This window comes from Limulus polyphemus, unplaced genomic scaffold (assembly GCF_000517525.1).
Source record: "Limulus polyphemus unplaced genomic scaffold, Limulus_polyphemus-2.1.2 Scaffold6834, whole genome shotgun sequence".
Taxonomy (NCBI): Eukaryota; Metazoa; Arthropoda; class Merostomata; order Xiphosura; family Limulidae; genus Limulus; species Limulus polyphemus.
Window position 1 is genome coordinate 7,143 of NW_013672444.1, and position 19,511 is coordinate 26,653.

Consider the following 19,511-nt stretch of genomic DNA (forward strand, 5'->3'; position numbering starts at 1 on the left):
ATCCAGTTATGGAATTGTAGACAGTATTCATCCTTCAGTACTGGGACAGACCCCATTCACATCCAGTTATGGAATTGTAGACAGTATTCATCCTTCAGTACTGGGACAGACCCCATTCACATCCAGTTATGGAATTGTAGACAGTATTAATCCTTCAGTACTGGGACAGACCCCATGCACATCCAGTTATGGAATTATAGCCAGTATTAATCCTTCAGTACTGGGACAGACCCCATGCACATCCAGTTATAGAATTGTAGACAGTATTCATCCTTCAGTACTGGGACCGACCCCATGCACATCCAGTTATGGAATTATAGACAGTATTCATCCTTCAGTACTGGGACCGACCCCATGCACATCCAGTTATGGAATTGTAGACAGTATTCATCCTTCAGTACTGGGACAGACCCCATGCACATCCAGTTATGAATTGTAGACAGTATTCATCCTTCAGTAGTGGGACGACCCCATTCACATCCAGTTATGGAATTGTATACAGTATTCATCCTTCAGTACTGGGACCAGACCCCATACTGCCAAGTTATGGAATTGTAGACAGTATTCATCCTTCAGTACTGGGACTGACCCCATGCACATCCAGTTATGGAATTGTATACAGTATTCATCCTTCAGTACTGGGACAGACCCCATATGCAAGTTATGGAATTGTAGACAGTATTCATCCTTCAGTATTGGGACCGACTCCATAATGTTCTTGTAAATATTAGAAGTACCAAAATCTTGCCAAACAGCTTGTGACAATCTAATACATTTATGTGTATATTAAACAACTAGATAGAAAAAACACTTAAGTCTGTAAGGTTTATTTTTTATTATTAAGCACAAAACTACACACAATGAACTACCTCCTGTGTCCAGCACAGGGATCACACACTGACTTTTAGCATTATAAACCCTCAACTTTATCACTGTGCCATCAGGGGGCTACTATAAGGTTTAGAAATTATCTTCACATGTGGATTACACTATATGCACATCCTAGCTTACGTAAGCTACGTAATATTATTTGTACTTTCTTCTTATTAACTGGATGTGGTTTTATAAAGAACTATTTAGGTAAGTTGTTGTTAATTACAGTTGAAAATATTTGAGAAAGATGGAATAAAACTTAAATGGACAGTATTTTAAAGGAAATATAATTATAATTATGTGTAAGTTAAATAGAAACATGTCACAAAAAATTACTGAAAATATAAAAAATGTGACACATTTAATTTCAAGCATTTTAGCTACGTAGATGTACTTATAATTGTACGATTAAAGTATCCCTCACTATGGTTTATAATCTACACGTGCACTTAGGTACATTAAATGTTTTTCTGTAGTCCCGAAATATTATTTTTAATAAGAAAAAGATGTCTACATCATTAAACTTTGAGTCATAGCTTGAGTGACACACCATCCATGAAATGGTTACAATACTAATTAAATGATTTTAATTTTATCATGATCTATTATCTTCAGTTATTTATCTGTGTAAGTTAGTGATGAAGAGGTACTATCATCATCAGTGTAAAGATACATGCTTACCTCTAAAATTCTGTCACCTGGCTTTAATCTGCCATCCTGTACTGCAGCTCCTTTAGGTAAAATATTTTTTACATAAATGGGGCAGTTTCCACCTGCAGGATTATCCCTTGTGGTTATGCTGAATCCAAAACTAAATGGTCCTAAACAAACATTCCAGAAATATATACTATTTTTGTCACTATATTGAGGCTATACAGTATACCTTGTTATTAAAAAATACTTTATTGATGACCTACATGGCAGTTGTGCTAAATATAAAAAATCAGTTGAAGTAGCATACTTCAATACAAAGTATAATACACACAAAAATCTGAATGTAATAAAACCTTAGCATTAAAACTCTTTAATAATGAAAGAAAAAAAAAATAGTAGGTGTCGTTCTCTCTAACTGATCAGACGAAATGACAAGAGTTGACAGTAATTAAACCAGTTCTTTATAAATGACTTTGTATCCAAAGTTCATCAATGTTTTACAACTTACAACCAGATATAGTTTAATAAAGGATACAATAAGTGATATTATTTATCTAGCTGGAATGATGAGGATTGGTATTGTAGTTCTGAGTATTCTTCTTCTTATAGAAGTACAAGTAACTTATCAGTATGATCACAACAGTGTATGGTCATATCAGCTGGTATTATTTGAAACTTAGAGTCCCTGATAGATTATTCTAAGGGTTTTGTTTTAAAACTACACCATAAAAAACAACAACAGAAAACAGGAAAAACCTAAGTGTTAGAACTAACTGGAAAACTGGACAGCGTCATATAGAAAGAGTAAAAACAAGTAGTGAAACTTTAATACCTCTTAAGTTTTCTTTATTGTTGTACTAGAATAAAGACATGTAGTTATAAATAAGAAATGGGCTTATTATCTCAGATAGATGTAAATCTTATTAATTATACTGAAAAAAAAATTATAATAACAAGAACAAATCTTAGCCTTTTCTTTATACAAATCTAACGAGAGGTAATTTTGCTCATACAAAATTTCTGTAGCAAATCCAGCAATGCAGAAAATAACAACATTTAAAATTACCATAGTCAAATAAAGTGTTTAGTACTAGTCAGGCTAAGAAACCATTAGTCTCAATTAAAACTGTCACCCGAGAATAAAATCAGACATGTTTAATACCGTTAACTGCTTCAGAGGGGAAAAATATTACTTTCCCAAAGCAGCTCAAGTATTGTTTATTGCACTTTCTCAACTTGATAAACTGGATTAAACGTTATTAAATTTGGAAGTATATCTCAGAACTGTATCCCAATCATCAAAATGAAATGGAAAAGAGTGATGATTTTATAAATACTAAACAAGCCTAAGTTACGCAGACAATTATTAACAAATTAGTAAACAGTTAGTGATCTATGTTAGAAATGTCATAGTTTTTTTCAAGTCAGCAGTTTTTTATACTTTAGTGTAGCCAATTGTTACAAATCTAACAATTAAAAAATCACAATAAATTTAAATGTTTCACAGAAGTAATGTTTTTTACCAACCTAACCTACAGGATCTTTCTCAACTAGTCAAGAATTAGGTACAACTGTATCTTTTTTACTTACTATATTTTATGTCTGGTAAAAAAGTTGTAATCTAAACAATGCCTGATTAGAGAGACCTACCTTTCATCAGCTGTATTGGAATCTTTCGTCCAATCTTTCTTGTGTTTGAGGTGAGAGGAGTGATCTTTTGGTTTAATCGTACAGAGGGAGGTATCTTTTCTGTTGTTTTTACTGAAGAAACTTTTGTCTTTAAACTTTCTGAAAATATTAAATAATTTGTTTAAGCCTTACTTTTCATTTTCTAAAGTATTGGTTTAAATAGTAAGCTTTCAATTAAACTTACAGCCATAAAACTTTTTATCTCAGCATAATGTGCTAAAACACCAATTAAATTCTAAACTTTAGATCAAAAGCCTTTTAACAAATATTCAGATTCTTGATGATTATTAAACTTAGAAATCAATGAAGTAAAAATCGTTATTTTCAGTATTAAATTCTCTAATTGTTTAGATTGAAAGTTACTGTTCATCTATTATGGATCCAATTTAACATTATTGAACAAACCATATTTAAAAATCTAGATTACCAAGTACAAATAAAAACTTTAAATACTGAACTATTAAGAGTAACTTTTTAATGCTTTATATTGATTTTGGTTATGTTCTCCCCATAAATAATAAAAAGTATGAGTTTTTATTTTCTGTTAAGTTTACAAGAGCAGGAATGAGCATGTCATATGAAATTTAAAGGAAAAGGTCAGTGTGACGTACATAAGTATATATATCTATAGATTCAACCCTGTAATTTAAAGTCCCTTGCTGATCCATCTAGGCCATTCCATCTACTAAATTCTAAAATAAAAATAAAATCATTTAAGTATTTATCAAGCCTTCTCATCAACTTGTTTAAACTGAATGCATCTACCACATCTGAAGGCAACCCATTTCAAGGACAAAACAACCTGTTAGAAAACTAAAGCTGTCTTAGCCAGTAAGGTACAAATATTTTTCTGCCTTAGCATATCAATTCTATGCTGTAAAACTACACAAATTGTAAATATTATTCATTTGAACAAGCATATGCAATGTTAAAATATTTTTCTATGAAAGTAAAAACCTCAGACTGGACAGAATTGAAAGTGTAACTCTGTTCAACAGCTTAGATAATGCTTAGGTTTAAATGAATTAGTTTTTAAGGATGGAATTTGGCAGGATTCTTGAGGTATGACAATTGGCTTGAAAAGTTCAGATTTAATTTATTGATAATATTTTTTTAGAGCTAGGTGCCAAGTTATAGGTATTTTTTACTATAAAATTTATTCAATGGTTAAACAATAACCACTGATATTAGCAACTTGTTCTGGGTAAATTAAAAATATGCTTAGGCAAGATTCAAAACAATAACTTTACTTTTTTATACTTTAAAAGAAATCCAAATGTGATCTGTATATATATATTCAGACCTCATCTGAAGAAGGGTTTAGGCCTGAAACGTTGTGTCAAATTAAAGTTTTTATTACCATTGTATTTAGTGTTTTATTTCTTTCTAAGCAGAGTAAACTATTTGCATTCTGCATTCTTGAGCAAAAAAAAAGATTTTTACTTTTAAACTTCACAGTAACAGAAGTTATTCTGCATTGTAACAGCTACTGCTTCAGTTTCTCATTAACGGGTGGAGAATGTCATTTCATATAACTTTAAAGGAATGAAAGGAAATATAATTGTACGCAAGAAACCCGAAAACCACAGATAAACTAGATAATTTACTCACAATAGAAACAAAATTTACAAGACATTAAATCCATTTATTTACAATTATTAATTAAAGATATTCACATTTTAGTTATATTACAAAGTTTAAAATATAAAAAGTAATGATTTAACTCATTAACATCATGCTGAATAATAGTAAAAACAACACAAGGTAAATGGAAGGCTGATATTCACTGTGCTACTATGAAATATTCTCAACTGCTTAAAATGAAAAATAACAATGTCTGGTTACGTATGTTTGTAACGCGTATCATCGTTTGTAATAGAATTTGATTTTATACCTCTAAAAGAACTTGCCAATTAAATAAATAAGTTTATTTATGACTAATACTCAAAATAATCATAGATATTATTAATGATATATTCAACAACACTTCTTTAAACATCTTAAGCCCTGGTGTTTTTATAAAATAATAATAATGATTGCATAATAGCAATTTCAGTTCAATTTTGTCAGGTTCCTATAAGAAAGCATTGTGAAAACTAGTGTGTTTATATCGTCACACAAGTTTTCAAGTTTTGTATGTAAACATTTCAATGAATATACACTTAAATACATCTTCAGCAAACTGTGGCTCTACAGTATCAAATAACAAGTATCAGAACAGAAACGTTCAAGTTACAAAAACTGTCGAGCCAATATGATATATCCATATCATATTACATAATTTTGTCACTCATTTTAAATGCATGATTCCTCTTTAAATCCTTAGTGTGAGATACAAGCATACCCACAACTTAAATAAGTTTAGTATCTGGATATACAAAAGGAACTGACAATATAACTGCAACAGACAACAGTACCACAGCCAAAAGGTCAGTTTCAAAGTTAGTCAGAAACTCATTTTTTAAAATAGTAAGTTCAAATTTCATCTTACAGGTTTCCAAGGTTTCACTGACAGGTCCTTCGTAAGAGTGGTCCACTGCAGCTCGGAAGCTAGCATTGCAGCTACGTCCTCTTGTTACTTTGCCCCTGGATCGGGTAGAACATGGTGTCTGGTCCTGGTTTTCCATCTGTAGCTTTTGGACCACATTTGAGAAATTTTCAAGGCTGCTTGACTTCTTCAACCCAAGGGAGGGACCTACGAACAATAAAGTTTATAATTATAATGTACCTCTTTCTTCTTATTGCTAATATCCTTCTAACTGCACATTCTACTGAATAATTAAAGATGAAGCGAATGATGGTGGCTAATCTCCCAAAAAGTCCAATTAAACAAATTTCACTGGCAAATAGAGTTAAAGTAGTTAAATGTTACTAAATGCTCGGAGCTACACCATAGATATCTGCACTCACTGACTCTGATTTTCAGATTAGCTTGGTACAGAAAATAGCAGGAAGACACTTATATAGCAGTGTTGATGATACAATTAGTCTTGAATTGTTCAGATACTTTAAAAACACAGTTATTGAGACATCCATATGTGTATAAATAGGCTTAAAATTTTGGTTTGCAAGTAATCTTATACATCTCTTTTAATAAAGGATAGCCGTGATATCTTGCCCTAATGAGCTATTACAGTTAGTCATATTTTCTTCTGGTGTTTTATTCACTTGGATGGGCAACAACACCTAATTTTGATCATATTAGGCTTAAACTAAAATAAATGTGAATGATTAATGTATAAGAGAAACACGCAAACAATTAAAAATATATACATTACACCATATATTCAAAATCTAGGTATTTCTAGAAATTCATATTCTTGACTAATTGGAATTAAATTTAATACAATATGATGTACATGACCTGAATGTCTAAAACTTTCCAGTGGTTTCAAGTTCAAAAGATAGCTTCAGAACTTGAAAGCATGAGACATGAGAAAAGTTTGATCAGCATTTTGCAACAACTGAAAGAAGAGCAAACAGCCTTGAGGTTACTTACTTATTCAAAACCTTGCCCTAAAAACGTTTCCTGTACAGCGACATAGAAAAACTGAAACAGTACAGAATGCATTGTCACATGATTAAGTATCCTAATTCATGGAATTTGATAAATAGGTATAAATAATAATAAATAATTATAATAATAAATTTGATAAATAGGTAAAAATCAGAGCAAAAATTATAAATAAATAAGAGAAAAGGGTTTATTTTCAAAATGACTTACAAATTTTACATAAAATGTATATCTATATTTTTACTTGCTGGTTGGTCAAAGTTGCCTCTTTGATGCTTTCATTTCCTCTCTCAACACGACAGTACTTATGAACACTCATATTTGGAATAAATACCACCATGCATCCTGAATTCTTAAAAATATGGAGGAAAGTGTAGTATTAAAGTTTTAGATGCAGGCATAAGAAAATTTGTCATTGCTCAGGTGAGCCAAATATGTTATACTTGGGGATATGGAAATGATGCCCTTCCAATTTCTCTTACATAATCAATTACAGTATATATGGTTATCATTCCACATTATAAAAGAAAAGACAGCAGGTCAACGGTGAATGAAAATATTGGTTTTAAACAAAATAAATACTGGGTTAATTTTTAGCTCTGGTTTATGTTTATATATCTTGCTTTGATCAGAAGATATTAATAACAAAAGTAAACCACAAAATCAAGACAACTACTAAAAATAGTTAACTATACAAGCAAAATATTGCTTCCCTACAGAAGACTTGAAGTAATATGAAGATAAGTTTATACGCTTACAATTCTCTTGACTTCTATCACCACCAAGTTCTCCCTGCTGCTCTGACATTTGTTGCTCTTCAGTCTGCAAAAGCTTGTGTTTTTTGGGCTCATCATGAACTCGCTTATTACATTGATAGGTGTCAGTGTAGCGAGCATCCAACCGAGCAAATCGTTTCTCTGACATACTTTGTCGACCAATACCATCTCTTGTTAATGAGAATTGACTTTCAACATCCACTGAAAGTCTGAAATATATATAAAAAAAATTTCTCCAACAAACACAATACTAATAGTAATAGAACAGAGAGTAATTTTTCTTTTTATCTTCTGAAGTGTGCGCGCGTGTGTATGTATATATATGTCTTACAGAATAAAAATATTATTAATAGAATTATTTTTAAGAACTTTTGATGAAATAAGCTAACAAATACATCAGAATTTAGATAATATAGAAAGTAAGTTACAAATCAATGCAGACAATTTTGTATAACTAATGTACTTAATGTCATACATTCCCTAATGCGTCATTAGCCACAGAATCACTGATGAGGTCCAAAATGAAGTTCTTCTAAACTATTCGTGCACTAAATTGCTTCTTGGTCTATAACTTTGTTGAAACAATTATTCTATCATTGGACAGGTTCGACAGAATGTTATATCAAAAATATTGCCAAGTTCAGTGGACATGATGATAATAAATTAATTTATTTCTTCAATAAATGTTTGCTACTGCCACACTCACTTGTAGGCCTAATTTCATGAAGAAACTTTTCAACATAAACTCAAAAACTAGTGTAGGCCTAACTTCAAATACAACTTTCAACTTAGATAAGATTGATAAACAAATGAGCTAAGTCACTGAGTAATTGAACAATAGGATAGATATGATAGCTCTCACTGCATAACGTTTCTGACATCAAACTGACACAATCATCACTGATTACTCTTATGTATATTGTGTCATTGTTTCTACATGTTACACAAAGATTCTTAGCAAAAATACCATCTATGTAACAGTTAGTCCTACTAGACTAGACAGTGCTGTATTTTACATTGAAAATCAGAGATTTCACCCAATTTTTCTGGTTATTTCTTTATATTAAGTATTTGTAATAGATAAAAACAATGACTCAATACAATAAAATATGTGAGCCCTTCTGGTAATGAATGGTATAAAAAAAAGTCAGTAATTTGAGGCTTATGCTCCTTAAAAGGTCTAACATAATTCTGGGGGGTTTCTAAGAAAGAGTGTGAAAATGTGATTATTTAGATACCTAACTTTTAGTCTAGAGGTTGAATAATAAGATTATGCTTTTTAACAGAGTTGAACAAACTATACAACAAAACAGTCAAAAATTTCAAACAAATTTGTGTAGCATTGACTGTTCAATAATTTGATAGTTCTCCTCATATTGTTACGTCATGAATTTTGTTCAGAGTTGAATTAATGTCAGAATAAAAATTAAAAACTATGAAGAATTACATGATCTGGATAGGATTAACTGTACAACATATAACATGACAAAAACTGTTAACTTTCTACTTTTAATGTGTTACAATTATACATTTATTCTTTAAAAGTTGGATTATGTATTCCATAAATCGCAGTATATGGAAGAAAGTGGCCAGTCAAGTGCAGCAGAGTCTCGAAAAAACAGAAAAAAAAATACTGAAACATTTTACTGCTGTTGTGGTATCCATATTATATTTTCTCAGCTCAGTGTGAAACCTTATGCAAACCATGTAAGTGCTCTAAAGGGTTAAACATCTAATAGTTGCTAATAAGACACTTTTTAATAACTAAAACTACTACAGTGTTATAAGCAATATAAAAGATCAAGACATAGAAATGTTAGTACAGATTTTATCTTCATAGTTACATCATCACGGCTAACAATGTACTGGACTATCTTAAGTTTCATTTAAGTACTGCCATTCAATTGTTAGTCATCATTTTGTTGTACTTAGCAGACATTAAATTAACTTTACCCAGATTACAAAATCAGGTATCAAAACAGTTAACCCTGTTATACAGAAAAGCCACTTGACTCTTATCTTTAGAAACGCAACTGTGAAACATACTATTTAAAGTTATGCAATATTTCTAAATGTGCCATCAGAACTTACATGTTTTTGTGAAGTTTAGTGGATACGGTATATATTTGTTTTAATAATTTTCAATAATTAGTACTATTTGATAAAGTATATCTATTCCCAAATTTAATAAGAAATTGATTTTTTTTGTACCAAATATGTCACTTATTTGTTTAATAATTTATTTATTTATTTAATATTTAATTTAAATTCACAAGCATTTATATAAACGTGCATTGAATGTGCCCTGATGAATCAAATATGTATCAATGTGACTTTCTAGAGTAGGAATGAGGATGGAGAAATACCCACACATACACACATCAAATAATATTTTGGGGAAAGGACAAAGTATCACTTTTACTTTGGAGAGACAAAAAAAAACAAACACTGTGACAATTAAATGTACATTTTTGACACTAACACTGTGAATATCAGCATACTAGATATTAAACATAAAATTTCTTTATTTCATGTACCAAAGTACTTTTTTGAAAGTTTTACCTAGTCATTAGTCAAACACCTTTTCTAAAATCAGAGCAAAAATTATAAAGAAATAAAAGGGTATCTTTACAAAAGATGTAACATAAATAACTTGCAGGTTTTTACGTAAAATGTATATCTATATTCTCACTTACTGGTTGGTCAAAGTTGCCTCTTTGATGCTTTTATTTCCTCTCTCAACATGATCGTACTTTTTAACACTCATACTTGGAATAAATACTACTGTACTTCCTGAATTTTCTTTGGCAGAATTATCTGGAATGGAACTTCTGTTTTCCAATGGGCTAGTGGTTTTTTTTAGGAAGCTTCTATAACTGTTAAAGACTGAATTACTCTGACCAGTTAATGAAGGCAATGGACCAACATTCTCATCAAAATAAGACATCTGTCGAGCAATAGTCAGCATGACGACATTAGGGGTAACAACAGAGTTGTCCACTTGATGCAGGATTTCCATAGCTTCCGTGTTAGTCATTCTTAGCAAAGAAATATCATTGATTTTGACAAGCTGATCATTGGTAAGGAGTCGGCCATCCTGATTACCACCCACACATAAAAACAGAAGTATTAATAAATATTAGAAATATATTTTTATAGTTCAAGCATTTAATGAAATGACATAAAGAATTTTTTTATTTATCTATTTTCGAATGATTCTACTGGAAGTCAAGTAAAGTTGAGCAATAACACAGTATTTGCAATCAAAACTCAAGAAGCAATTATTTATAAATAGAACATTAACTTGTCTGCACAAGTTTTAACATCTGTTATAGTTTATGTTGTAATGTAGTTAGTTTACAAATATGGGAGAGTGCAGTAAATATTTAGTACTAACATGTTAATTTTATTACTAAAAGTATCAGGGAAAGAGAAATGTAAACAGTTATTTTCTGTATCTAAAAAATAAATTTTAAAAAAGTTAAAAAATACACTGTGCCAAAACTTTTTCATTTGAATTATCACTTTTAGTGCTAAGTTGCACTCTGACAAGATGAAATTTCTAAGAAAGAACAAAAGTCAGTTATGACCAAAAAAGAATCATCTTTTTCTTTTGTTTCTCTTCATAATTTTGAGAATTTTTTTATAAGAATTAAGTATGCAAATATAATTATTTAGATGTCTATCTTTAAGTCTAGAGGTTGAATAATAAGAGTATGACAGAATTAAACAAACTGTACAACAAAAGAGGGGGATCGTGTTCACGAATCAGGGATTGCAAATGAAGAGGAACTTAAAAGAACTAGCAGGAAGTTGAGAAATACACTACCCACTCCATAACAACAAACCATCTTTGATTGTTACAAATGTCTCTGTCATTGCATATCCCAGATAGGACTTTTCAGCTACCATAAAAAAGTGCCTGAATGAATAAAACCCTTAAATTTGCACCAAAAAATAAAACTATTGTCTCTTGAGACAAATAGATGCCTATTACTACTGCAACAAAGCTGTCAAAAAATTTTAAACTAAGCATAATAACGAAGAGATTCTTACTAAACTCTGACTAGAAATTAGTTTATACATAAAATGTTCATAAAGTTAGGTAATAACTAAAGTCTGTTAAAAGTTAATAGCAAATTTTATATTTCAGTCGGAGAGATGCCATAAAAATTAATTTTTATCTAAGAGGTAACATGAAAAAGAAGAAAAGTGAAAGACACATAAGAGTCAGTGTATCTCCACCTTTGATGCAGCACCACCACATATAATGTCCTTGACAAAAATACCCGAGTCTACTGGACCATTTGCCGTTATACTGGTTTTTCCTTTGACACAAATTCCTAAACCTGTGTCATTCAATGGTATGCAAAATGTCAGAATTTCCCTATGTTTCAAACGATCAATCCCAAATCCATCTCCAGCTTGATATGGTGGCTAAGATCCAAAGATAAGAGAAAGAGAAAAAATTATATGACAGGTTATGAAACATAATCCTGGGATTAATGTAGCCCTAAAATGAGATCATCAAACAGTCTAGACATAAAGGTTACTAACGCAGCAGAGAGGCACATAAATAACCTCAGTGTTTCATTGTCACGATTTCATAATGGTCAGTAAATAATTAAAATCCAACTTAATAAACTATTTTCTTCGAAACGGTTTTAAATACTTAAAGATATCAACAGAGATATTTCAGTAGCCTCTTCTCAAAGTAAAAGGATTTGAAAGTGTAAACAGTTTTTGAAATCTACAATTACTTTTCTGTATTTTTTAATTGTCATGTCTTGCTCAGTTCTTCCACTTTTCATCCTAATGACTTTCTCCCATCACAGGACTATCATAAATTATCCTTTTTGTATTATCAAAAAAAACAGTCGGAAAAAAAACGATTTCAAAACATATTGAGCTTTTCAGCTAAATTAAGCCAAGCCATTTCATTCGATAAAAACTGAAGAATAGTTTCACACTTCCTGGTAAACTTTTAACCAAACTATAAATTTTCTTGCCACAGTTTAGCACTGTTTTAACACCTTATAGTAAACTCAATTACTTATTTAAAAAATAAAATGATTTTCTAAAATACCTAAACTGTAATGTTTATGTTTTGTCTCTATAAAACTCTTCTTGTCTGATGACAATGTACATGTAAGTCACACACACCAAGTGAGCTCAAAAGCTTTATTATATATTGCACTGTTATAATATACCTTATATAGTTTTTTGCTGACCATATCTTGAGACCGGATTTGATTGACAGCAGGAACAAGTTCCTGTCGAGAAACCAACAGATTTACATATCCTCCCTGTGGAATGTTTCTCAGAATTCCAACAGCTTCTGTCTGGGATAAACCAGTCATTTCAATTCCATTGACCTGTAAACGGTACACATGTTGAGTGTCTGGACTTGAGTTTTACGTTTTTCAGTAGCATAATATTCCATGTAACTAGATCCGCATTCTTACAGCTCATTTTATTTAAAGTCTTTGTAAAAAGTGACCAATGCAATGAACGTTTTAAAACAATCATAACTTGAAGCAGGCATCATACTGAACCTTCAATATCTTCTCCCTACACACTTCATGACAAAAGTGAGGATTTCAAAGAATGATAAAGGCTCCTGGGTTAGATAATATTTACCCAAGGGTTTTCAAGAAGGATAAGGATTAGATATGTGAGCCACTTGCTATTAATTTTTCTAAGTTTTGGGTGTTGCTTGCTGTGAGGACACTGCTATTGCTGCTTTACAAAAATATTTGGATTATTTGGTGAGTTGGGCAGTTAAATGGCAGATGGGTTTTAATTATAATAAATGCAAGGTAATGCATGTTGGATATTCTAATTTGAATTATCAGTATAATTTTGATGAGAATAGCCTTCAAGATGTTATGGCAAAGAGGTTTAAAACAGTGTACCATCGCCAGAGGTGGGGCAAATCAAATTTTGTGTTGTATTTACAAAAGTACTGAATACAAGTTTAAAGAGGTTATAATATCATTGTATAGATCAATCGTTAAACCAAATTTAGAGTACTGTGTTCAGTTTTGTGCTCCTTACTTCAGAAAGGGCACGGAGTTGTTGGAAAGGGTTCAGAGGAGGGCTACTAGGATGATACCAGAGATGGAAAGGTCATCACACAAATTGTTTTCTCTTGAAAAAAGAAGAGTTAGAGGAGATCCGATTTAAGTTTTTAAGATTATGACCATTAAGTGCAAAAACTAGGGGACACAAAAAACAAATTGGCAGGGTAGGAGTCATGTTTAACCCAGTACAATGGAACTCCAACCCTTACCTATCCAGCACAGTGAAACTCTAACCCTTACCTATCCAGTACAATGGAACTCTATCCCTTACCTATTCAGTACAGTGAAACTCTAACCCTTATCTGTCCAGTACAATGGAACTCTAACCCTTATCTGTCCAGTACAATGGAACTCTAACCCTTACCTATCTAGTACAATGGAACTCTAACCCTTACCTATCCAGTACAGTGAAACTCTAACCCTTACCTATCCAGTATAATGGAACTCTAACCCTTATCTGTCCAGTACAATGGAACTCTAACCCTTATCTGTCCAGTACAATGGAACTCTAATCCTTACCTTTTCTGTCCTTAATACAATCACTATATTCTACCTTTTCTGTCCTTAACACAATCACTATATTCTACCTTTTCTGTCCTTAACACAATCACTATATTCTACCTTTTCTGTCCTTAACACAATCACTATATTCTACCTTTTCTGTTTTTCCTGAGTATCTTGCCATATATGTGAGTGCTCTTCTTTTGCTTCTTCTTGACATGACTTTCCTACTTGATCTTGTGTTAGCTTCTTATTTTTTCCAAACCTAGCTTAAAGATCAAATATACTTCTAAAAACTATGTTCACAGTTTCTCCAATTATCAAAATAACCAATTTATTCAAGAAAACAAAAGTAAACTTAAATAGTATGACTAAATATTCTGACTACTTGTACCTTATAACGTGTGTTCCGTCCAACATATCTAGTCACAAATACTGTTGGACTGAATCTTCACTTCAGTGGATCTCACATCATGTGGATTTCACATTTTAAAAGCCATTTTACAGAGCCTGTAAATCTTGCCTATTATCAACTTAAAATAATACTGAAAGTTGTCTTACAGTTTTATATCACTCTCAAACCTTGATAACTTTACTTATTAGAGCCTCTGTACGTTTTTCTTTATCCAATATCCAGCTTAAGTAGGATAGTAATGAAAACATCCAATTAAATATTAATTTCTAACAACTGAGAGATTCAAAATTCTAGTTAATTTTTCAAAACACTGAATTGACCTCTGAAGTAACTAAAATAATGAGGAATTTAGCTCTGACAACTGATATTTTAAAAACCCCATATTGCACAAAATTATTTCTCTCTTAGTTTCATCTCATCTGTTTGTTTAAAAGCAAAGTAACATTGGGCTCTCTGCAGGAAATCAAACCCCAGGTCTTATCATTGTAAGTCTGTAAGCTTACCACTGTGTCACCAAGGTCCTCTTGGTTTCATTACATTTTCCGAAATCAAGTATTCTAATAACTGTAACACATCATTGTCATGGTTAATACTCTATACAATCACCTAAGACTAATTACCTGCACAAGCTTATTTGTATTGTAAGAAAAAACCCTAATCAGTATTATAAATTTGTTTTGGTCTTTTTTTAAATCCACAATTCTAGATTTGATACTCAGTCACCAACAAGTTGATGCACCATACTGTAAAACCAAACTTCATTGTTGTTGAAAAATTTATAGTATTAATATTTAACTATCATGGCAATATATCTTATAACCTAAACTGTGTTATTTCATATATTAAATAACATATGTTATTTCCTAAACATACATTTTACAATAAATACCAAAACAATAATTTCATCAACAGTTGATACTTTTAAAATCACATTGAAAACTGTAAAGAAATTCACAAAGTTGAGCCAAAAAACACTCGTTCTGATAAGCAATATTACATGCATTCACACAGAATTGTTACACATTTCATGTAATCTAAAAAAAAAAAACAAGTACACTCACTTAAATACTGAGCCTAATCCTTGTAGTAATCTCTTTTTTGTCCTTGTTTTGCCTATTTTATAATCTTCATTCTTAGTTTCTTTAGTAGCAAGACCGTTATTAACTGATGAAGCATGTCGATAATTGCTAATGTTTACATCTTTTCCACGAATCCCAGGTGTTTCAGAGCTGTTCTCAGTCTCTTCGTTCACTAAACAATTTATAACCCCAGGAATCAATTAGAATGATTTTAAACAAAATATATATTCAAGGATTATAAGTAGTGTACATTGAACTGAACACAAACAAGCAAAAAGTTTTCCACAAAAAATCCATTTTGCATTAAAAAAAATTATTATTTGTTGTATCATTTGTAAACTCATGTATACACAACAGCAAAAAACCAACAGAGATGTAGATTCAACATATCCCCAATCATTTTAACTTCAAAGTTAAACATGGAGCATCTTTCTTCTGATTGCTAATATTCTAGTTTTAACTACACACATTCCATTGATTAATTAAAAATGAAGTGAATATAGCAATTAATCTCCAACAAAAATCCAGCTTTTTTTGGGTGGTCAAGAATACAATTGTTTTGTGCATTTGGTTTCATCTCTCTATATTTTCCACGAAGTGTTTTTCAAAATTTTTTGAGCACTCAGAACAGTCTCACATTTTTTTCATTTCAAAATCAAATTCAATATTTAAGTAACTTATTTTCTCAATGTAACTTTTACAACTTTGGTGGGATAATACTGCCTGCTTGTGATTTTGAATTATATTATAATCTTGCTGAGAACTTTGGCCCGGTCAGACCATACAAAGTTTCTAGTAAAAAGACTGAACTATTTGAAGAAATTGTAAACTTCAGGACTTTTTAGACTTTTTTTTCTAACCCTTGCATATCAAGTACAATGCAATTCAAACCTTTACTTCTCAAGTACAGAGCAGGTATAACTCTTACTTACCGAGTATAGTACAACTCTAACCCTTATCTGTTTAACACAATCACTATATTCTACCACTATATTCTACCTTTTCTGTCCAACACAATCACTATATTCTACCTTTTCTGTCCTTGTGTTAGATGACCATGAACAATGTCTAGGTATAAAGTATCTAATTCTACTGTGTTAGATGACAATGAACAATGTCTAGGTATAAAGTATCTAATTCTACTGTGTTAGATGACAATGAACAATGTCTAGGTATAAAGTACCTAATTAAACTGTGTTAGATGACAATGAACAATGTCTAGGTATAAAGTATCTAATTCTACTGTGTTAGATGACCATGAATAATGTCTAGGTATAAAGTATCTAATTCTACTGTGTTAGATGACAATGAACAATGTCTAGGTATAAAGTATCTAATTCTACTGTGTTAGATGACAACTATTATAGATAGGGAAGCACCAAGTACCTACATTCGATGATGTCAGTAAGCTAGTGTGTATGTGTATTTCTTCAATAACCTCATTAAGTTTACATTTGTAATTTTAAAATATCAAATACTTAAGATCATTTCTTTCCTTTAGCATATTTTCCAGTTGAACTGGAATCATGTTTTGATTTCAATATTAGATAATGTCAACTTTAATTATGTAGATATACATATTTAAGCACATACTCACCGTTATAGGTTGTAGATGAAGTACCTTAGTTCTCTCTCTCACACACACCTCTTCCTGTTCGTTTCTATGGTAATGGCCTGACCATTGTTGGTGTGTGTTCTTTTGTCTAGTTCTAGGTAGGAGGTGAGTGGCTGGGCTGAAACTTTCCTTACTGTATGTCTGTTCCCATTGTTCTTTCCTCTGCCTCTCTGCTGACTTTCTGTACTGCTCTTGTACCCTTCAGAAAGGTTTATCTCAATATTTAAAACAAAATGTTATAAATTCTTATTTATAGCTTTTGTATGTGAAGAATGTTCTGTATTACAGTTCATCATCATAATCTCTACACAAATTTTATCTTTTTTAACCTCAAATATTATGACCAAATCTTTATTTTCGCTATCTCATGCCTGTTATTTTAAACATTTCATTACTGGCCTTTCATGTCAGTAGATCTACATGTATCGTTAAACATTGTAATGCTCACCTTTATAGTTATTAATTCCTAGGAAAATGTACTTCTTTAGTCATTTGTTAAGAGCTTAAAATCAATATATACATTAGATATTCATCTTCCTTCATCATTTGATGGGAGTTTAATAGCCATAGTTGAAAAAATCAATTTATACACTATATACATCTGATGTTCATATTAAGTTTATAAATTTACCAAGTTAGCGGTTCAAAATTGATGACAGTGGCAGATGGCCTTAGTAGTTTTACCATAATTAACAAAGACGGAACAAGAAAGTTTGGTGGCAATATTTCTAATACTTAGAATAACCAAATATAGTAATAATCAAAAGCCCTAATTCTGATTCGTTGGTTGCTCTTGTAACAATCGATTTAATCGCAACTTCAGTCGATTGATTGTTGGAATAATCGAACACAGTAATAAATGGAAATATTAAATCAATCAATTTAATGTAATTTCTGTTAATTGATCAGTTTACTATATTCTACCTTTTCTGTCCTTAACACAACCAGTAGAATTAGATACTTTATACCTAGACATTATTCATGGTCATCTAACACAGTAGAATACGTCTAGGTATAAAGTATCTAATTCTACTGTGTTAGATGACAACAAACAATGTCTAGGTATAAAGTATCTCATTCTACTGTGTTAGATGACAATGAACAATGTCTAGGTATAAAGTATCTAATTCTACTGTGTTAGATGACAATGAACAATGTCTAGGTATAAAGTATCTGATCATGCTGTGTTAGATGACAATGAACAATGTCTAGGTATAAAGTATATAATTCTACTGTGTTAGATGACAATGAATAATGTCTAGGTATAAAGTATCTAATTCTACTGTGTTAGATGACCATGAATAATGTCTAGGTATAAAGTATCTAATTCTACTGTGTTAGATGACCATGAATAATGTCTAGGTATAAAGTATCTAATTCTACTGTGTTAGATGACCATGAACAATGTCTAGGTATAAAGTACCTAATTATACTGTGTTAGATGACAATGAATAATGTCTAGGTATAAAGTATCTAATTCTACTGTGTTAGATGACAATGAATAATGTCTAGGTATAAAGTACCTAATTCTACTGTGTTAGATGACCATGAACAATGTCTAGGTATAAAGTATCTAATTATACTGTGTTAGATGACCATGAACAATGTCTAGGTATAAAGTACCTAATTATACTGTGTTAGATGACAATGAACAATGTCTAGGTATAAAGTATCTAATTATACTGTGTTAGATGACAATGAACAATGTCTAGGTATAAAGTATCTAATTCTACTGTGTTAGATGACAACAAACAATGTCTAGGTATAAAGTATCTAATTCTACTGTGTTAGATGACAATGAACAATGTCTAGGTATAAAGTACCTAATTAAACTGTGTTAGATGACAATGAACAATGTCTAGGTATAAAGTATCTAATTCTACTGTGTTAGATGACAATGAACAATGTCTAGGTATAAAGTATCTAATTCTACTGTGTTAGATGACAATGAACAATGTCTAGGTATAAAGTATCTAATTCTACTGTGTTAGATGACAATGAACGGGTACTTTATACCTAGACGTAGTTCATTGTCATCTAACACAGTAGAATTAGATACTTTATATCTAGACATTATTCATTGTCATCTAACACAGTAGAATTAGGTACTTTATACCTAGACATTGTTCGTTGTCATCTAACACAGTATAATTAGGTACTTTATACCTAGACATTATTCATTGTCATCTAACACAGTATAATTAGGTACTTTATACCTAGACATTGTTCATGGTCATCTAACACAGTAGAATTAGATACTTTATACCTAGACGTAGTTCATTGTCATCTAACACAGTATAATTAGGTACTTT

General features: G+C 31.1%; 2 protein-coding genes across 2 annotated transcripts in view; both read right to left on the bottom strand.

Annotated features, from left to right (window-relative positions):
• LOC111089628 (partitioning defective 3 homolog) overlaps positions 1-19,511 on the bottom strand; it is a gene marked incomplete at its 3' end in the record, with an annotated part of 40,738 nt that overhangs the window by 5,758 nt on the left and 15,469 nt on the right. The window contains exons 7-8 of the mRNA XM_022402486.1: positions 3,178-3,315; positions 1,555-1,694 (exon numbers count right to left, since the gene is read on the bottom strand). Coding sequence (XP_022258194.1) covers positions 1,555-1,694; positions 3,178-3,315 — 278 coding nt within the window. The remainder of the gene's footprint in view (positions 1-1,554; positions 1,695-3,177; positions 3,316-19,511) is intronic.
• Positions 10,484-12,882, bottom strand: LOC111089629 (partitioning defective 3 homolog). Its single transcript, XM_022402487.1, has 3 exons — positions 12,717-12,882; positions 11,796-11,943; positions 10,484-10,603 (listed from the first exon to the last, which is right to left on the bottom strand). The coding sequence occupies exons 1-3, from the start codon at positions 12,864-12,866 to the stop codon at positions 10,581-10,583; spliced, it is 321 nt and encodes a 106-aa protein (XP_022258195.1). The 5' UTR covers positions 12,867-12,882; the 3' UTR covers positions 10,484-10,580.